At 39.9% G+C, this 16,847-nt stretch overlaps 1 protein-coding gene across 1 annotated transcript in view; it reads right to left on the bottom strand.

The window, feature by feature from the left end:
• Positions 1-16,847, bottom strand: part of SH2D4B (SH2 domain containing 4B) — a 234,345-nt gene that overhangs the window by 40,950 nt on the left and 176,548 nt on the right. The window contains exon 6 of the mRNA XM_053692068.1: positions 15,740-15,867. Within this exon, the coding sequence (XP_053548043.1) occupies positions 15,740-15,867 (128 nt within the window). The remainder of the gene's footprint in view (positions 1-15,739; positions 15,868-16,847) is intronic.

Raw genomic sequence — 16,847 nt, 5'->3', positions numbered from 1 at the left:
AAACCCACTCCTTTCTTAAGCGTATGCTGTCTAGGAAGCATAGTGCAGCTGATCAAGATATGCTACAAATTCCTAAAAATTTATAGTCCACATGCAGTGCTCTGCGTTTCCTCTCTTATTCCTTTTGGAGTTATTTTGTATTTGGCGGCCCGCTGTGTGCATTGCCACCATTACTAGTGCGGCAGCATATTGGTTTGATGCGCTATCTGAGGCCCTCAGGACTGAGACTTCTCTGGATGAGATCCAAGATAGGATAAAGGCTCTCAAACTTGCAAATGCCTTTATTTCGGATGCTTCCCTTCAAGTTATCAATTTGGGAGCGAAGATATCGAGTTTTTCTATCTTGGGCCGCAGAGCCTTATGGTTAGAGCCCTGGTCTGCGGATGTGTCTTCTAAGTCTAAGCTTCTAGCCATTCCATACAAGGGGAAGACTTTGTTCAGACCCGATCTGAAGGAGATTATCTCTGATATCACGGGAGGTAAGGGTCATCTTCTCCCCCAAGACAAGAAAAATAAAGAAAAAGGATGACAAAACAATTTTCGTTCCTTTCGTAATTTCAAGGGAAACTCTCCCTCTTCCTCTTCCTAAGCAGGAACAGTCCAAACCTACATGGAGACCCAACCAGTCTTGTAACAAGGGAAAGCAGTCCAAGAAGCCGTCTAGCGATTCCAAGACAGCATGAAGGGTATACCCCTGATCCAGGACCGAATCCTGTAGGGGACAGATTTTCCTTCTTTGTTCAAAGCCTGGGTTCGGGATGTCCAGGATCCCTGGGCAATAGAAATTGTGTCTTAGGGATACAAACTGGAGTTCAAGGTTTTTTCTCCCAGAGGCAGATTCCTAATTTTGAGATTATCTGCAGACCAGATGAAAAGAGAGGTGTTCTTACATTATGTAAGAGACCTCTCCGCTCTGGGAGTGATTGTTCCCGTTCCAATTCTGGAACAGGGACTGGGGTTTTATTCCAATCTATTTGTGGTTTCCAAAATGGAGGGAACCTTCCGACCAATTCTAGACTTCAAGCGCCTAAACAGGTTCCTCAGGGTACCATCCTTCTAGATGGAAACTATTCATTCCATCCTACCATTGATCCAAGAGGGTCAATTTATGACCACGGTGGATTTAAAGTACACAAATCTGCATGTTCCCAGTCACAGGGATCATCACAAGTTCTTAAGGTTTGCTTTTCTGGACAAACACTACCAGTTTGTGGCTCTCCCTTCCGGTCTTGCCACAGCCCCCATAATCTTTACAAAGGTTCTGGGATCTCTGTTGGCAGTGCTTCATTCAAAGGGCATTGCAGTGGTGCCTTATCTGGATGACATTCTAGTTCAGGCGCCATCCTTTCAGCTAGCAAGATCCCACACGGACTTGGTGTTGTCCTTCCTAAGATCCCACGGCTGGAAGGTGAATTTAGAAAAGAGTTCCTTAGTTCCACACACAAGAGTGACTTTCCTAGGAACTATTATAGACTCTCTGTCTATGCAGATATTTCTGACAGAAGTCAGGAAATCAAAGATTATCGATACTTGTCTAGCCCTTCAGTCCACTCCTCGTCCTTCAGTATCTCAGTGCATGGAGTTAATCGGGCTGATGGTGGCGGCTATGGATATCATTCCGTTTGCTCACTTTCATTTCAGGGCTCTGCAGTTGAACCTCCCAGGGAACATACTTTCACAGACCAGCTTGGGTGATTGTGATGACAGATGTCAGCTTCCTAGGGTGGGGAGCAGTCTGGGGATTTCTAAAGGCTCAAGGATTATGTACACAGACAGAGTCCATTTTGCCCAAAACATTCTGAACTAAGAGCTCTTCTGGCCTGGTCTCAATTGGCCTCGGTTCAGTTTATCAGGTTTGAGTCGGTCAACATAACGTCAGTGGCCTACATCAATCATCAGGTAGGAACAAGGAGTTCCTTGGCAATGACAGAGGTTGCCAGAATAATTCAGTGGGCGGAGACCCATTCTTGCTGTCTGTCTGCAATCCACATCCCAGGGTTGGAACAACTGGGAGGGGGATTTTCTGAGCAGGCAGACCTTTCATCTGGGGGAGTGGGAACTCCATCCAGAAGTGTTCTCCAGTCTGATTCTCAAGTGGGGTCAGCCGGAGTTAGATTTCATGGCATTACAGCAGAATGCCAAGCTCTCAAGGTATGGGTCGAGATCCAGGGACCCCCAGGCGGAACTGATAGATGTTCTGGTGGCCCCTTGGACCTTCAATCTAGCATACCTGTTTCCTCCGTTTGCTCTTCTTCCTTGAGTAATTGCTCGAATTAAACAGGAAAGGGCCTATGTGATACTCATAGCACCTGACCTTGCAGGCTTTGGTATGCAGATCCGGTGGAGATGACATCTCTACCACCTTAGAGACTTCAGTTGCAGAAAGACCTTCTTATTCAGGGGCCCTTCCTTCACCCAAATCTAGTTTCTCTGCAGCTACCTGCTTGGAGCTTGAACGCTTAATTTTATACAAGCGGGGGTTTCTGATTTGGTCATAGAGACCATGACTCAGGCTTGTAGACCAGTAACTAGAAGGATTTACCATAAGATTTGGTGTAAATATCTTTACTGGTGTGAATCCAAGGGCTACTCATGGAGTAGAGTCTGGATTCCTAGGATTTTGTATTTTCTCCCAGAATGTTTGGAGAAAGGTTTATCGGCGAGTTCCCTAAAGGGTTAAATCTCTGCCTTATCTATTTTGTTACACAAACGTCTGGTGGATGTCCAAGATGTACATTTTTCTTGTCAGGCCTTGGTCAGGATCAGGCCTGTGTTCAAACCAGTTACTCCTCCATGGAGTCTTAAATTAGTTCTCAATGTTCTTCTAGGGGCTCCGTTTGAGCTTATGCATTCCTTAGATATTAAGTTGTTATCTTGGAAGGTTTTATTTATTGTGGCTATTTCTTCTGCTCGGAGAGTGTCAGAACTCTCGACATTACAGTATGAGTCTCCTTATCTTATTTTCCATGCAGATAAGGTAGTTTTTACGTACTAAATTAGGATTTCTTCCTAAGGTTGTTTCTGACCGGAGCATTAATCAGGAGATTGTTGTTCCTTCCTTGTGTCCTAATTCTTCTTCTAAGAAGGAAAGACTTTTGCACAATTTGGACATGGTCCCTACTTTAAAGTTTTACCTGCAGGCGACTAAGGACTTTTGTCAGTCTTCTTCTATTTTTGTGTTTTTCTCAGGAAAACGCAAGGGACAGAAAGCTACGGCTACTTCTCTTTCTTTTTGTCTGAAGAGCATCATACATTTTGCATATGAGACTGCTGGACAGCAGCCTCCTGAGATAGTTATGGCTGTTGCTTCCTCATGGGCATTCAAAAATGAAGCTTCTGTGGAACAGATTTGCAAATCTGCAACTTGGTCCTCTCTTCACACTTTTTCAAAGTTTTTAAAATTTGACATTTTTGCCTCGGCTGAGGATGTTTTTGGGAGAAAGGTTCTTCAAGCAGTGGTGCCTTCCGTTTAGGTTTCTGTCTTGTCCCTTCCGTATCATCTGTGTACTCTAGCTTGGGTATTGAATCCCATTAGTAATTAAGATGATCCGTGGACTCATTGTGTCTTAAAAAAGAAAAGAAACTGTATGCTTATCTGATAAATGTATTTCTTTTTTGACACAATGAGTCCACGGCCCGTCCTGTTCTTATAGACAGGTTAAGGGTTATTGTAAACTTCAGACACCTCTGCACCTTGGCTTTTCCTTTCTCTTCCTAACTTCGGTTGAATGACTGGAGTGGGAGGGAGGGGAGGAGCTATTTAATAGCTCTGCTGTGGTGCTCTTTGCCTCCTCCTGACCAGGAGGTGAATTTCCCATTAGTAATTAAGATGATCCGTCGACTCATCGTGTCAAAAAAGAAAAAAATGTATCAGGTAAGCATAAATTTTCTTTTTCCAGGATTTTTCATCTGAGACATCCTTAAAAAAAAAAGAAATGTCCCCTATCTGTAGTAGACTCATTAACCAGGGAATCCAGGCCACTGTAATTTGATAGCCCTAAGGATGCTGAGAGATTTTTGACAGAAAATGAATTAGTATAAATGTATAGAAATAAGAAATGTTTTCTCTTATGATTTTAGGCCTGGTATTTCCTCAAAATGTAGTAAAGGGGGGTTCCCCCCTTGTTGTGTATATACAAAGCAATGAAAAAAAACTACATGTTTGGTTTCATGGCAGGGTGGGGTGGAAATTTTTAATTTTATTTTTTTTTCTCTTCTTTCTCTTTTTTTCTTCTGTGTATAAAGGTTTGGATATGGATACTCTAAACATGGTGTCGTGGAACATAGGGGGTATTACTTCTCCCATCAAAAGGAAGACAGTTCTTGTAAACCTTAAAAGATTAAAATTTGACATAGCCTTCCTACAGGAAACCCACTTAGATCTAGCTGAAGTTGCAAAACTAAAATCTTCTTGGGTTGGAGAGATTTTTGCCTCTCCAGGCGTTAAGAGGAAAAGAGGAGTAGCCATTTTAATAAGGAAGAAGTTTAATTATCAGATTCTACAGGTTTATACAGACCCAGAGGGTAGATATCTCCTCCTACAATTAAAGATAGCCAATCATATCTATACACTGTGTAATATTTATGCCCCAAATGTTATTAGCCCTGGTTTCTGGGACTCTGTCCAGGTGAAGATACTACAATGTTCAGAGGGATACCTTATTGTTGGAGGAGACTTCAATACCCTTTGGATAGACATAGGAAAAAAAGTCCATTCAATTAAAACTAAAAGGGATGGCCTAGAGACTAAACTGCTTAGAAAGATTTGTCTGAACTTGGCAGTTAGGGATATTTGTAGAACACAGAATCCAGATATCAGAGAATTTACATGCTTGTCCAAAAATATATAAATCTCTTTCCAGGATTGATCTATTTCTAGTAGACGATAAAACAGCCAAATTACAAATTAAATTACAAATTAAAGCAGATATACACCTATTTGCCTTTCAGATCATGCTCCAATTTCTCCCCTAGTTGCCATCTCTAACCTTAGCTCTACTTCTACGTGTTTTTTCTTAAAAGAAAGTTTGATGAATTTTTACAGTTCAACTATGATTATATAGTTAAAGCAGTAGTATTTTGGGAAACGGCTAAGGCAGTGCTAAGGGGGGAAATTATAGCATACACTCTAGCATTAAGGAAAAAAAATAGGAAAAGGGAACAAGAAGTTTTACATTTTTTAACTAAGTCATATAATCTATACTTGTTAGAGATATCTACAGAAAACTGGGATACTTATAGCCGAGCTAAAAAAGAAAGGGATACCTATTTAATTCATAAAGCAACACAATCTGAAATAAGATTACAAGCTAAATTCTACAAGTACGGAAATAAATCTGGAAAATTATTAGAAGCTTTAGTTAAGAATATTATTAAACCCCAGTAATTGATAGAATTCAAAATGAAGGGACATTTGCTACAACTCCAGAAGAGGTGATGCAAGTCTTCACCAAATATTATAATAATTTATATTCTTTACAGGAATCTAACATGCAACATAGAGATGCATTTTGGGGAAAGGTTAAAAATCCCATTTTACCCTCTGAATTAGCTACAACTATCAATACCCCTATTTCTGAAACGGAAATAAAAAAAGCTATTAAAAATTTATCAATGGATAAAGCACCTGGGCCTGATGAAATCCCTAATGAATTTTATAAGATCTTAGTTCAAAATATTACTCCTTATCTGGAAAATCTTTTCAACTATTTTTATATTGAGAATAAACCTATCCCTCCTAATTTTTCTGCGTCTATGACCACGTTAATTCTGAAACAAGGAAAGGATTCAACAAAAAAAGAATCTTATAGACCCATAGCACTTCTTAACTCCGATCATAAATTACTTACCTTTATTCTGGCCAGTTGCCTTCAAACTATACTGCCAAATATTATTCAAAATGATCAGGCAGGGTTTATGTATAAAAGAAATTCTGCTGCTAAGATTAGAGAGACTTTTTTAATCGATAATTATAATCTTCTAAAGGGACTTCCTGGGCAAGAAAAAACATCATTTATGCTTACCTGATAAATTTATTTCTCTTGTAGTGTATCCAGTCCACGGATCATCCATTACTTATGGGATATTCTCCTTCCCAACAGGAAGTTGCAAGAGGATCACCCACAGCAGAGCTGCTATGTAGCTCCTCCCCTAACTGTCATATAGAGTCATTCGACCGAAAACAAACAGAGAAAGGAGAAACCATAGGGTGCAGTGGTGACCGTAGTTTAATTAAAATTTAGACCTGCCTTAAAAGGACAGGGCGGGCAGTGGACTGGATACACTACAAGAGAAATAAATTTATCAGGTAAGCATAAATTATGTTTTCTCTTGTTAAGTGTATCCAGTCCACGGATCATCCATTACTTATGGGATACCAATACCAAAGCTAAAGTACACGGATGATGGGAGGGACAAGGCAGGATTAAGTGGAAGGAACCACTGCCTGAAGAACCTTTCTCCCAAAAACAGCCTCTGAAGAAGCAAAAGTATCAAATTTGTAAAATTTGGAAAAAGTGTGAAGCGAAGACCAAGTCGCGGCCTTGCAAATCTTTTCAACAGAGGCCTCATTTTTAAAGGCCCAGTTGGAAGCCACAGCTCTAGTAGAATGAGCTGTAATCCTTTCAGGGGGCTGCTGTCCAGCAGTCTCATAGGCTAGGCGTATTATGCTCCGAAGCCAAAAAGAAAGAGAGGTTGCCGAAGCTTTTTGACCTCTCCTCTGTCCAGAGTAAACGACAAACAGGGTAGATGTTTGATGAAAATCTTTAGTAGCTTGTAAGTAATACTTCAAGGCACGGACTATGTCCAGATTATGTAAAAGACGTTCCTTCTTTGAAGAAGGATTAGGACACAATGATGGAACAACAATCTCTTGATTGATATTCTTGCTAGAAACCACCTTAGGTAAAAACCCAGGTTTGGTACGCAGGACTACCTTATCTGCATGAAAAATCAGATAAGGAGAATCACATTGTAAGGCAAATAGCTCAGAGACTCTCCGAGCCGAGGAAATAGCCATCAAAACAGAACTTTCCAAGATAAAAGTTTAATATCAATGGAATGAAGGGGTTCCAACGGAACTCCTTGAAGAACTTTAAGAACCAAGTTTAAGCTCCACGGGGGAGCAACAGGTTTAAACACAGGCTAATTCTAACCAAAGCCTGGCAAAATGCCTGGACGTCTGGAACCTCTGCCAGACGTTTGTGCAAAAGAATAGACAGAGCAGAAATCTGTCCCTTTAAGGAACTAGCTGATAATCCTTTGTCCAAGCCCTCTTGGAGAAAAGACAATATTCTAGGAATCCTAACCTTACTCCATGAGTACTTCTTGGATTCACATCAATAAAGATATTTACTCCATATCTTGTGGTAGATTTTCCTGGTAACAGGCTGTCGTGCCTGTATTAAAGTATCAATGACTGACTCAGAGAAGCCACGCTTTGATAGAATCAAGCGTTCAATCTCCATGCAGTCAGTCTCATAGAAATTAGATTTGGATGATTGAAATGACCTTGTATCAGAAGGTCCTGTCTTAGAAGCAGAGTCCATGGTGGAAAGGATGACATGTCCACTAGGTCTGCATACCAAGTCCTGCGTGGCCACGCAGATGCTATCAGAATCATTGATGCTCTCTCCTGTTTGATTTTGGCAATCAGTCGAGGGAGCAGAGGAAACGGTGGAAACACATAAGCCAGGTTGAAGAACCAAGGCGCTGCTAGAGCATCTATCAGCATCGCTTCTGGGTCCCTGGACTTGGATCCGTAACAAGGAAGCTTGGCGTTCTGGCGAGACGTCATGAGATCCAACTCTGGTTTGCCCCAACGATGAATCAACTGAGAAACACCTCCAGATGGAGTTCCCACTCCCCCGGATGGAAAGTCTGACGACTTAGAAAATCCGCCTCCCAGTTCTCCACGCCTGGGATATGGATTGCTGACAGGTGGCAAGAGTGGTACTCTGCCCAGCGAATTATATTTGAGACTTCTAACATCCCTAGGGAACTCCTGGTTCCCCCTTGATGGTTGATGTAAGCCACAGTCGTGATGTTGTCCGACTGAAATCTGATGAACCTCAGTGTTGCTAACTGAGGCCAAGCCAGAAGAGCATTGAATATCGCTCTTAACTCCAGAATATTTATTGGAAGGAGTTTCTCCTCCTGAGTCCACGATCCCTGTGCCTTCAGGGAATTCCAGACTGCACCCCAACCCAGAAGGCTGGCATCTGTTGTTACAATTGTCCAATCTGGCCTGTGAAAGGTCATACCCTTGGACAGGTGTACCCGAGACAACCACCAGAGAAGAGAATCTCTGGTCTCTTGATCCAGATTTAGCAGAGGGGACAAATCTGTGTAATCCCCATTCCACTGACTCAGCATGCATAATTGCAGCAGTCTGAGATGAAGGCGCGCAAATGGCACTATGTCCATTGCCGCTACCATTAAGCCGATTACCTCCATACACTGAGCTACCGAAGAGCGCGGAATGGAGTGAAGAACACGGCAAGCATTTAGAAGTTTTGATAACCTGGACTCCGTCAGGTAAATTTTCATTTCTACAGACTCTATAAGAGTCCCTAAGAAGGAGACTCTTGAGAGTATGGATAGAGAACTGTTTTCCTCGTTCACTTTCCACCCGTGCAACCTCAGAAATACCAGAACTATCTCTGTATGAGACTTGGCAACTTGAAAGCTTGACGCCTGTATCAGGATGTCATCTAGACACGGAGCCACCGCTATGCCTCGCGGTCTTAGAACCGCCAGAAGTGAGCCCAGAACCTTTGTAAAGATTCTCTGGGCTGTAGCCAATCCGAAGGGAAGAGCTACAAATTGGTAATGCCTGTCTAGAAAGGCAAACCTTAGAAACCGATGATGATCTTTGTGAATTGGTATGTGAAGGTAGGCATCCTTTAAGTCCACTGTGGTCATGTACTGACCTTCTTGGATCATGGGTAGGATGGTCCGAATAGTTTCCATTTTGAAAGATGGAACTCTGAGGAATTTGTTTAAGATCTTTAGATCCAAAATTGGTCTGAAGGTTCCCTCTTTTTTGGGAACCACAAACAGATTTGAATAAAAACCCTGTCCTTGTTCCGTCCGCGGAACTGGATGGATCACTCCCATAACTAGGAGGTCTTGCACACAGCGTAGGAATGCCTCTTTCTTTATCTGATTTGCAGATAGCCTTGAAAGATGAAATCTCCCTTGTGGAGGGGAAGCTTTGAAGTCCAGAAGATATCCCTGAGATATGATCTCCAACGCCCAGGGATCCTGAACATCTCTTGCCCGCGCCTGGGCGAAGAGAGAAAGTCTGCCCCCTACTAGATCCGTCGCCGGATAGGGGGCCGTTCCTTCATGCTGTCTTAGAGGCAGCAGCAGGCTTTCTGGCCTGCTTGCCTTTGTTCCAGGACTGGTTAGGTTTCCAGGCCTGCTTAGATTGAGCAAAAGTTCCCTCTTGTTTTGAAGTGGAGGAAGTTGATGCTGCACCTGCCTTGAAATTTCGAAAGGCACAAAAATTAGACTGTTTGGCCTTTGCTTTGGCCATGTCCTGAGGAAGGGTTTGACCCTTACCTCCAGTAATTTCAGCAATAATTTCCTTCAAACCAGGCCCGAATAAGGTCTGCCCCTTGAAAGGAATGTTGAGTAATTTAGACTTCGAAGTCACGTCAGCTGACCAGGATTTAAGCCATAGCGCCCTACGCGTCTGGATGGCGAATCCGGAATTCTTAGCCATTAGTTTAGTCAAATGAACAATGGCATCAGAAACAAATGAGTTAGCTAGCTTAAGTGTTCTAAGCTTGTCAATAATTTCAGTCAATGGAGCTGTATGGATGGCCTCTTCCAGGGCCTCAAACCAGAATGCCTCCGCGGCCGTGACAGGCGCAATGCATGCAAGGGGCTGTAAAATAAAATCTTGTTGAATAAACATTTTCTTAAGGTAACCCTCCAATTTTTTATCCATTGGATCTGAAAAAGCACAACTGTCCTCAACCGGGATAGTAGTACGCTTTGCTAAAGTAGAAACTGCTCCCTCCACCTTAGGGACCGTCTGCCATAAGTCCCGTGTAGTGGCGTCTATTGGAAACATTTTTCTAAATATAGGAGGTGGGGAAAAAGGCGCACCCGGTCTATCCCACTCCTTGCTAATAATTTCTGTAAGCCTTTTAGGTATAGGAAAAACATCAGTACACACCGGTACCGCATAGTATTTATCCAGCCTACACAATTTCTCTGGTACTGCAACTGTGTTACAGTCATTCAGAGCAGCTAATACCTCCCCAAGCAACACACGGAGGTTCTCAAGCTTAAATTTAAAATGAGAAATCTCTGAATCAGGATTCCCCGAATCAGAGATGTCACCCACAGACTGAAGCTCTCCGTCCTCATGATCTGCATATTGTGACGCAGTATCAGACATGACCCTTACAGCATCTGCGCGCTCTGTATTTCTCCTAACCCCAGAGCAATCGCGCTTGCCTCTTAATTCAAGCAACCTGGATAATACCTCTGACAGGGTATTATTCATGATTGCAGCCATGTCCTGCAAGGTAATCGCTATGGGCGTCCCTGATGTAATTGGCGCCATATTAGCGTGCATCCCCTGAGCGGGAGGCGAAGGGTCTGACACGTAGGGAGAGTTAGTCGGCATAACTTCCCCCTCGTCAGAATCTTCTGGTGATATTTCTTTTATAGTTAAAGACTGATCTTTACTGTTTAAGGTGAAATCAATACATTTAGTATACATTCTCCTATGGGGCTCCACCATGGCTTTCAAACATAATGAACAAGTAGTTTCCTCTGTGTCAGACATGTTTAAACAGACTAGCAATGAGACTAGCAAGCTTGGAAAAAACTTTAAACAAGTTTACAAGCAATATAAAAAACGTTACTGCACCATTAAGAAACACAAATGTTGTCAAAATTTGAAATAACAGTGAAAAAAGGCAGTTACACTAACGAAATTTTTACAGTGTATGTAGCAAGTTAGCAGAGCATTGCACCCACTTGCAAATGGATGATTAACCCCTTAATACCCAAAAAATAATAAAAGACAAAAACGGTTTGTTTGTTTTTTTGGTTTTTTTTTTCAAAGAGTCACAATAACTGCCACAGCTCTACTGTGGCTTTTTACCTCCCTCAAAAACGACTTTGAAGCCTTTTGAGCCCTCCAGAGATGTCCTGGATCATGCAGGAAGAAGCTGGATGTCTGTGTCTGTAATTTTTGCTGTGCAAAAAAAACGGCAAAATAGGCCCCTCCCACTCATATTACAACAGTGGAAAGCCTAAGGAAACTGTTTCTATGCAAAATTCAAGCCAGCCATGTGGAAAAAAACTAGGCCCCAATAAGTTTTATCACCAAATACATATAAAAACGATTAAACATGCCAGCAAACGTTTTATATTACATTTTTATAAGAGTATGTATCTCTATTAATAAGCCTGATACCAGTAGCTATCACTGCATTTAAGGCTTTACTTACATTAGTTCTGTATCAGCAGCATTTTCTAGCAAATTCCATCCCTAGAAAAATATTAACTGCACATACCTTATTGCAGGAAAACCTGCACGCCATTCCCTCTCTGAAGTTACCTCACTCCTCAGAATATGTGAGAACAGCCATGGATCTTAGTTACTTTTGCTAAGATCATAGAAAACGGAGGCAGATTCTTCTTCTAAATACTGCCTGAGATAAACAGTACACTCCGGCACCATTTAAAAATAACAAACTTTTGATTGAAGAATAAACTAAGTATAAAACACCACACTCCTCTTACGACCTCCATCTTGGTTGAGGCTTGCAAGAGAATGACTGGATATGACAGTTAGGGGAGGAGCTATATAGCAGCTCTGCTGTGGGTGATCCTCTTGCAACTTCCTGTTGGGAAGGAGAATATCCCATAAGTAATGGATGATCCGTGGACTGGATACACTTAACAAGAGAAAAATAATTTCCCCAGATTTAGCAATCATATCGATCGATGCTGAAAAAGCATTCGATTCCGTCCATTATGACATCTGATATTATCTTTACTTACATTTGGATTTTAAGAAAACTTTGTTAGATTTATTCACAATTTATATAGCATTCCCATTACAAAATTAATAGTGAACAATAATGTATCATCAGATATAACTCTTAAAAGAGGTACACGTCAAGGATGTCCCTTATCTCCTTTTCTCTTTAATCTTTCAATTGAACCCCTTGCTATTATGATTAGACAATACCAGGAACGTATTAAAATTAGACATAAGGAATTAAAGATCACTTTGTATGCATATGACATTCTGCTATACATATCCAATACTAAGATAAATATCCCAAAAGTCTTATCAATTATTGAATTGTTTGGATTCTTCTCGGGCTATAAAGTAAATGCTTCAAAATCTGAGATATTATGGATTAGGAAAAATAGGGAATCAGCTGTTGTAGCCCCCTTTAAAGTAGTAACTACGTCTTTAAAGTATTTAGGCATTTTTATATCTCTTCATCCAAAGAAATTGGTATAAACTGAATATACTCCCCGTTCTTGATAGGGTTAAAGAATATATGAAAAACTGGCAAAATTCCCCACTCTCCATTTCTGGACGGATAGCCTTGTTTAAAATGGTTCTTCTGCCAAAAATGTTATATGTTTTGCAGAATGCTCCAGTTTTTATAAGAGGGAAGGATCTGAGAGTTTTAAATGCTGCATTGCGAAGGTTCATTTGGCAAAATAAGAAATCGAGAATCTCACTTAAAAAACTTAATCTTCCTAAAAAATTTGGAGGCTTAGCACTACCAAATATTCGATTATAGAATTTGGTATGTCTAGCCCGAATAGCGGTGGATTGGATCTTGAACCTAGATTATTTTACTAATAATGTTCTTGAATATAACATGATCTATCCATACTCCTTGGTATCTCTGATACTCTGTCGACCTAATATTACACCTAAGAATGTAAAACAACTTAAATCCATATATACACTAATATTAGCTTGGTGCAAGATCCTTACAATTTTAGCAATTAAGGCTAATATTTCCTAATTTCAAACTATTCCTGGAAACCCAGAATTCAAACAAGGTACTCAGTCAGCTGTATTTCAGAGATGGAATGACTCAGGGTTAAGTAGGCTCTTTCAGTTATTAGAAACAGAGATTCAAGCAGTTAAAACATTTAATACATTAAGTCATGAAGGTAACCTTCCAAACAGAGACTTTTTTGCATACTTAAAAGTCAGACATTATGTTTCCAAGATAGTTGCAGACTATGGTTGGCTTACACTGGCTAAAAATTGATTTTTATCTATTTCTACAGGATATCAATTGCTTATTTCCCAAAAAGGTGAATAAAATATGAGAGAAATATCTCAACAATAGAGTAATTTAATCTCCCCAGAAAATATAAACATATGTCTCTTTCAAAGGTCTATATCTTTGGTATCTCAGACTACATTGTCCTCGACTTGGACAGAATCTCATGTGAAGTTCTTATATAGGACTTATCATTCACCAGAGAAGGGATTTAGATGGGGAAATACCTATTTCAGTTCCTGTCCAAAATGTTCATATCCAAGGGCCAATGATATGTATATGATATTGGCGTGTCCTAAAATCCATCAACTCTGGCAGAAAATAACCTACTGGGCATCTAATACTCTCAATCTGCCCATGTGAGACATACATCTCATGCAAATATTTTTATATTGCACAGACGTCTGCCATTTGTGATGTGAGGAGAGTGCTGCTGCTGTCCTATATTCCTGGAATACTCCCTGTGATTTCCACCTAGCTGATACATTTTGGGACTTTTTCAAATAAGTGACTTGATCTTCCTTTTTTGGCTATCATTGCCAATTGAGACATTTCACAATACACCTACATATTGTCTTTTTTTTTTTCCATTACTATTATTATTATTATTTATTTTTATTTTGATAATAATATTTTCTGTATGTTATGCTCTATGTAGTTATTGCTCCTAAGCGCCCCCTATCGAGTTATTTCTACTGAAATAGCTATTTCCTTTAAATATATGGGAGGGGACGCAAAATTGTAGACATAAAAAAATTGATTAATAAGATTGTTTTAGTGGTCAGATATTGGATCTTCAGGAAATGGAAAGAAACAAACACTCCTAAAATCTTAGAAATTAAGAATTATATGAAAAAGCAATATATACTAGAATAATACAATGTAGATATGAATAATGACAGAGATATGTATATATATTTTTTAAGAAATGCTCCTCATTTGTTAAGTTTTCCCTCAAATTAAATAGAATATCTTATTTACCCTTTTAGAAATAGCGAAATAGTCTTAGGGGCCTATTTATTAATGTGCAAGCAGACATGATACGATGTAGCGTATCATGTCCGCCACACATCGATAAATGCCGACAGCATACTCATTGCGGCGTATGAGTTAAGGCGTATGTGTTAAGGAGCAGCGGTCTTAAGATCGCTGCTTCTTAACTCCTGTTTCCGGCAAGCCTGAAGGCTCGCCCGGAAACAACGGGAACAGGGACCATTCGGCCCTTGTTAAATAGACACCTTATTGGGGATTTGGTGATTTTTTTTTTTCTTCTTCTCCACCCCTCCCCCCATGTAGCCTGAAGAATAGGCTAAAACACATTGTCTGATTTTTTATTTTTTTTCCCCTTCATTTGCCTCATAAACAATATTGCATTATTGTTACATTTTGTGATTTCTTTTTCTGTAAACAATGCATGTGTTGTAATGCATATCCTGATATATTTTTCATTTATTTATTTTATGCTGTTTATGTTGAGACTGATAATATGTTAAAATTAATAAAAATGTATTTAATAAAAAAAAAATCCTCTGTTTTGGATGTACTTAAAACAGACTAAAAGATCTAAGCGGTAGCCACAACCGGGCTTTAGATGAGATAAAAATGTCCAAGTATGAGTACAGAGTTTCTGTACTCATACTTGGACATTTTTATCTCATCTACAGCCCGGTTGTGGCTACCGCTTAGATCTTTTAGTCTGTTTTAAGTACATCCAAAACAGAGGATTTTATCGAACTTTCATTGGACTCCAGATGATTATGGCAGCAGAGCCAAGCCTGGAAATATACTTACACGCTTGTTTTAATCTTCCTCTAGTAAGTGCATATGTATGCGCATGGGGATTGTCTAATAAATATTTTCTTACTACCTTGAATCTGGGTTGAACTTGTGTTCTTCCCTCACAGATATATATATATATATATATATATATATACAGTATATATATATATATATATATATATATATACACACACACACACACACACACACAGGTATGGCTTCTTTACAGCTACAACATTGTCAAAATAAAGCCTACACTGTGAGCTTATAATATGCATGATCCCTTATTTCAAAGGAGAAGATTTAAACCAAAGGGTCTTGTTTCCTTCCTCATATTGTGAATGGCAAAATAGGGACTACCCCAGCTACCATGATTTTGTGTATATAATTATATAAGGGGATTGCTGGTGCCATGGTGATCATTTGATATAATTCTTGAGGTATTACTCACTAAAAAAAAGAGGTTACTTGCCCAATTTTGGTGCAGAGGACCCTGAAAGTTACCTGGTAGATAGGTGATTGAAATTTCTATGACAATCACCTTCCATCTAGAGACCTAGTAAAGCTTAAGACTCCTGATTAGACATAGAGAAGTATTGTATGTGTAATGTACGCCATTGTTTGGGAACTATTAAAGGAAATTCATTTCTGAAAATGCAAAATCTGATTACCATGGAACCAAGGTGCAACCATTCCTGTGGTCTTCTCCAGACCAGCCCTTCGTGGAATCTGTTCTTCTTTAAACCACCGGACAATTACATCTTTTGAAGTTGGTCGAGGAGGACGCTCCCATAATTTTCTAAAGAAGTAAAAAGAATATAATTTAATATTTATATATATTTGTGAAAATATACCAAAATGTGAATTTATTCTAAACAGGTCCCCCATTTTAGTGTTTTATGCCACCTAGTTTTCAAGTATGAAAAGTGCACGCTCGGTTCACAGTCTTCTTATAGTAAATAGAACTAGAGAGCTTTTTTTTCAATGGGGAGAACTTTCCTTCACCAGTAGAAAGATTAAAACTGTCCCAAATTCTGTGAGATATTCCTGGTTTTGAGGCTTTCATGATTCAGATACTGCACACAAGTTAAAAAAAAATTCCAGTTGACTTCAGATATCCTCTGTTAAACTTTGCTTCTTTTATGAAAGCATACTGAGGTAGGCTCAGCACTGTACAGGAGTCGTGGGCTCTCCTCTATATGTACACTGAAGACACATGCACACTCCAGAGCCTACCTCAGTATGCTTTCATTACAAAAATCAGAAAAGTATCAGCAAAGGATACCAAGAAAAAGAGGTACTTTTAATAATGCTACTAGATTGGAGAGCTTTGTTTTTCATCTTAAAAGTTTAATCACACTTAATATCACTAAACTAATCATGTCCTGACTGCCCAGTTAACCACAGAGCCAAGCCTTGCTCTATCCATAGATTGTCCTTTCTTGTTTCCTAGACATTTTAACTCTCCCCGGCATCAGACTACCAGGTAAAAAATAAATGTTGGGGGTTAACCAGAGAAAAATGTAGCCCTGTATATAGACTTTTGCCTTAGAGCAGCTAAAGTGATTTAAAATGTTTGTGGGGGGGGAGCATTTTTATGGTACAAAAGTCATTAAGCGTTGATGTAATTAAAGGGATGTGAAACTTACGGCTAGATTTAGAGTTTGGTGTTAGCCGTCAAAACCAGCGTTAGAGGCTCCTAACACTGGTTTTGGGCTACCGCTGGTATTTAGAGTCAGTCAGGAAAGGGTCTAACGCTCACTTTGCAGCCGCAACTTT

The sequence above is a fragment of the Bombina bombina genome, chromosome 9 (assembly GCF_027579735.1).
Source record: "Bombina bombina isolate aBomBom1 chromosome 9, aBomBom1.pri, whole genome shotgun sequence".
NCBI lineage: Eukaryota > Metazoa > Chordata > Amphibia > Anura > Bombinatoridae > Bombina > Bombina bombina.
Note: the sequence above shows the minus strand (reverse complement) of the source record. Positions and strands in the feature narration are given on the sequence as shown.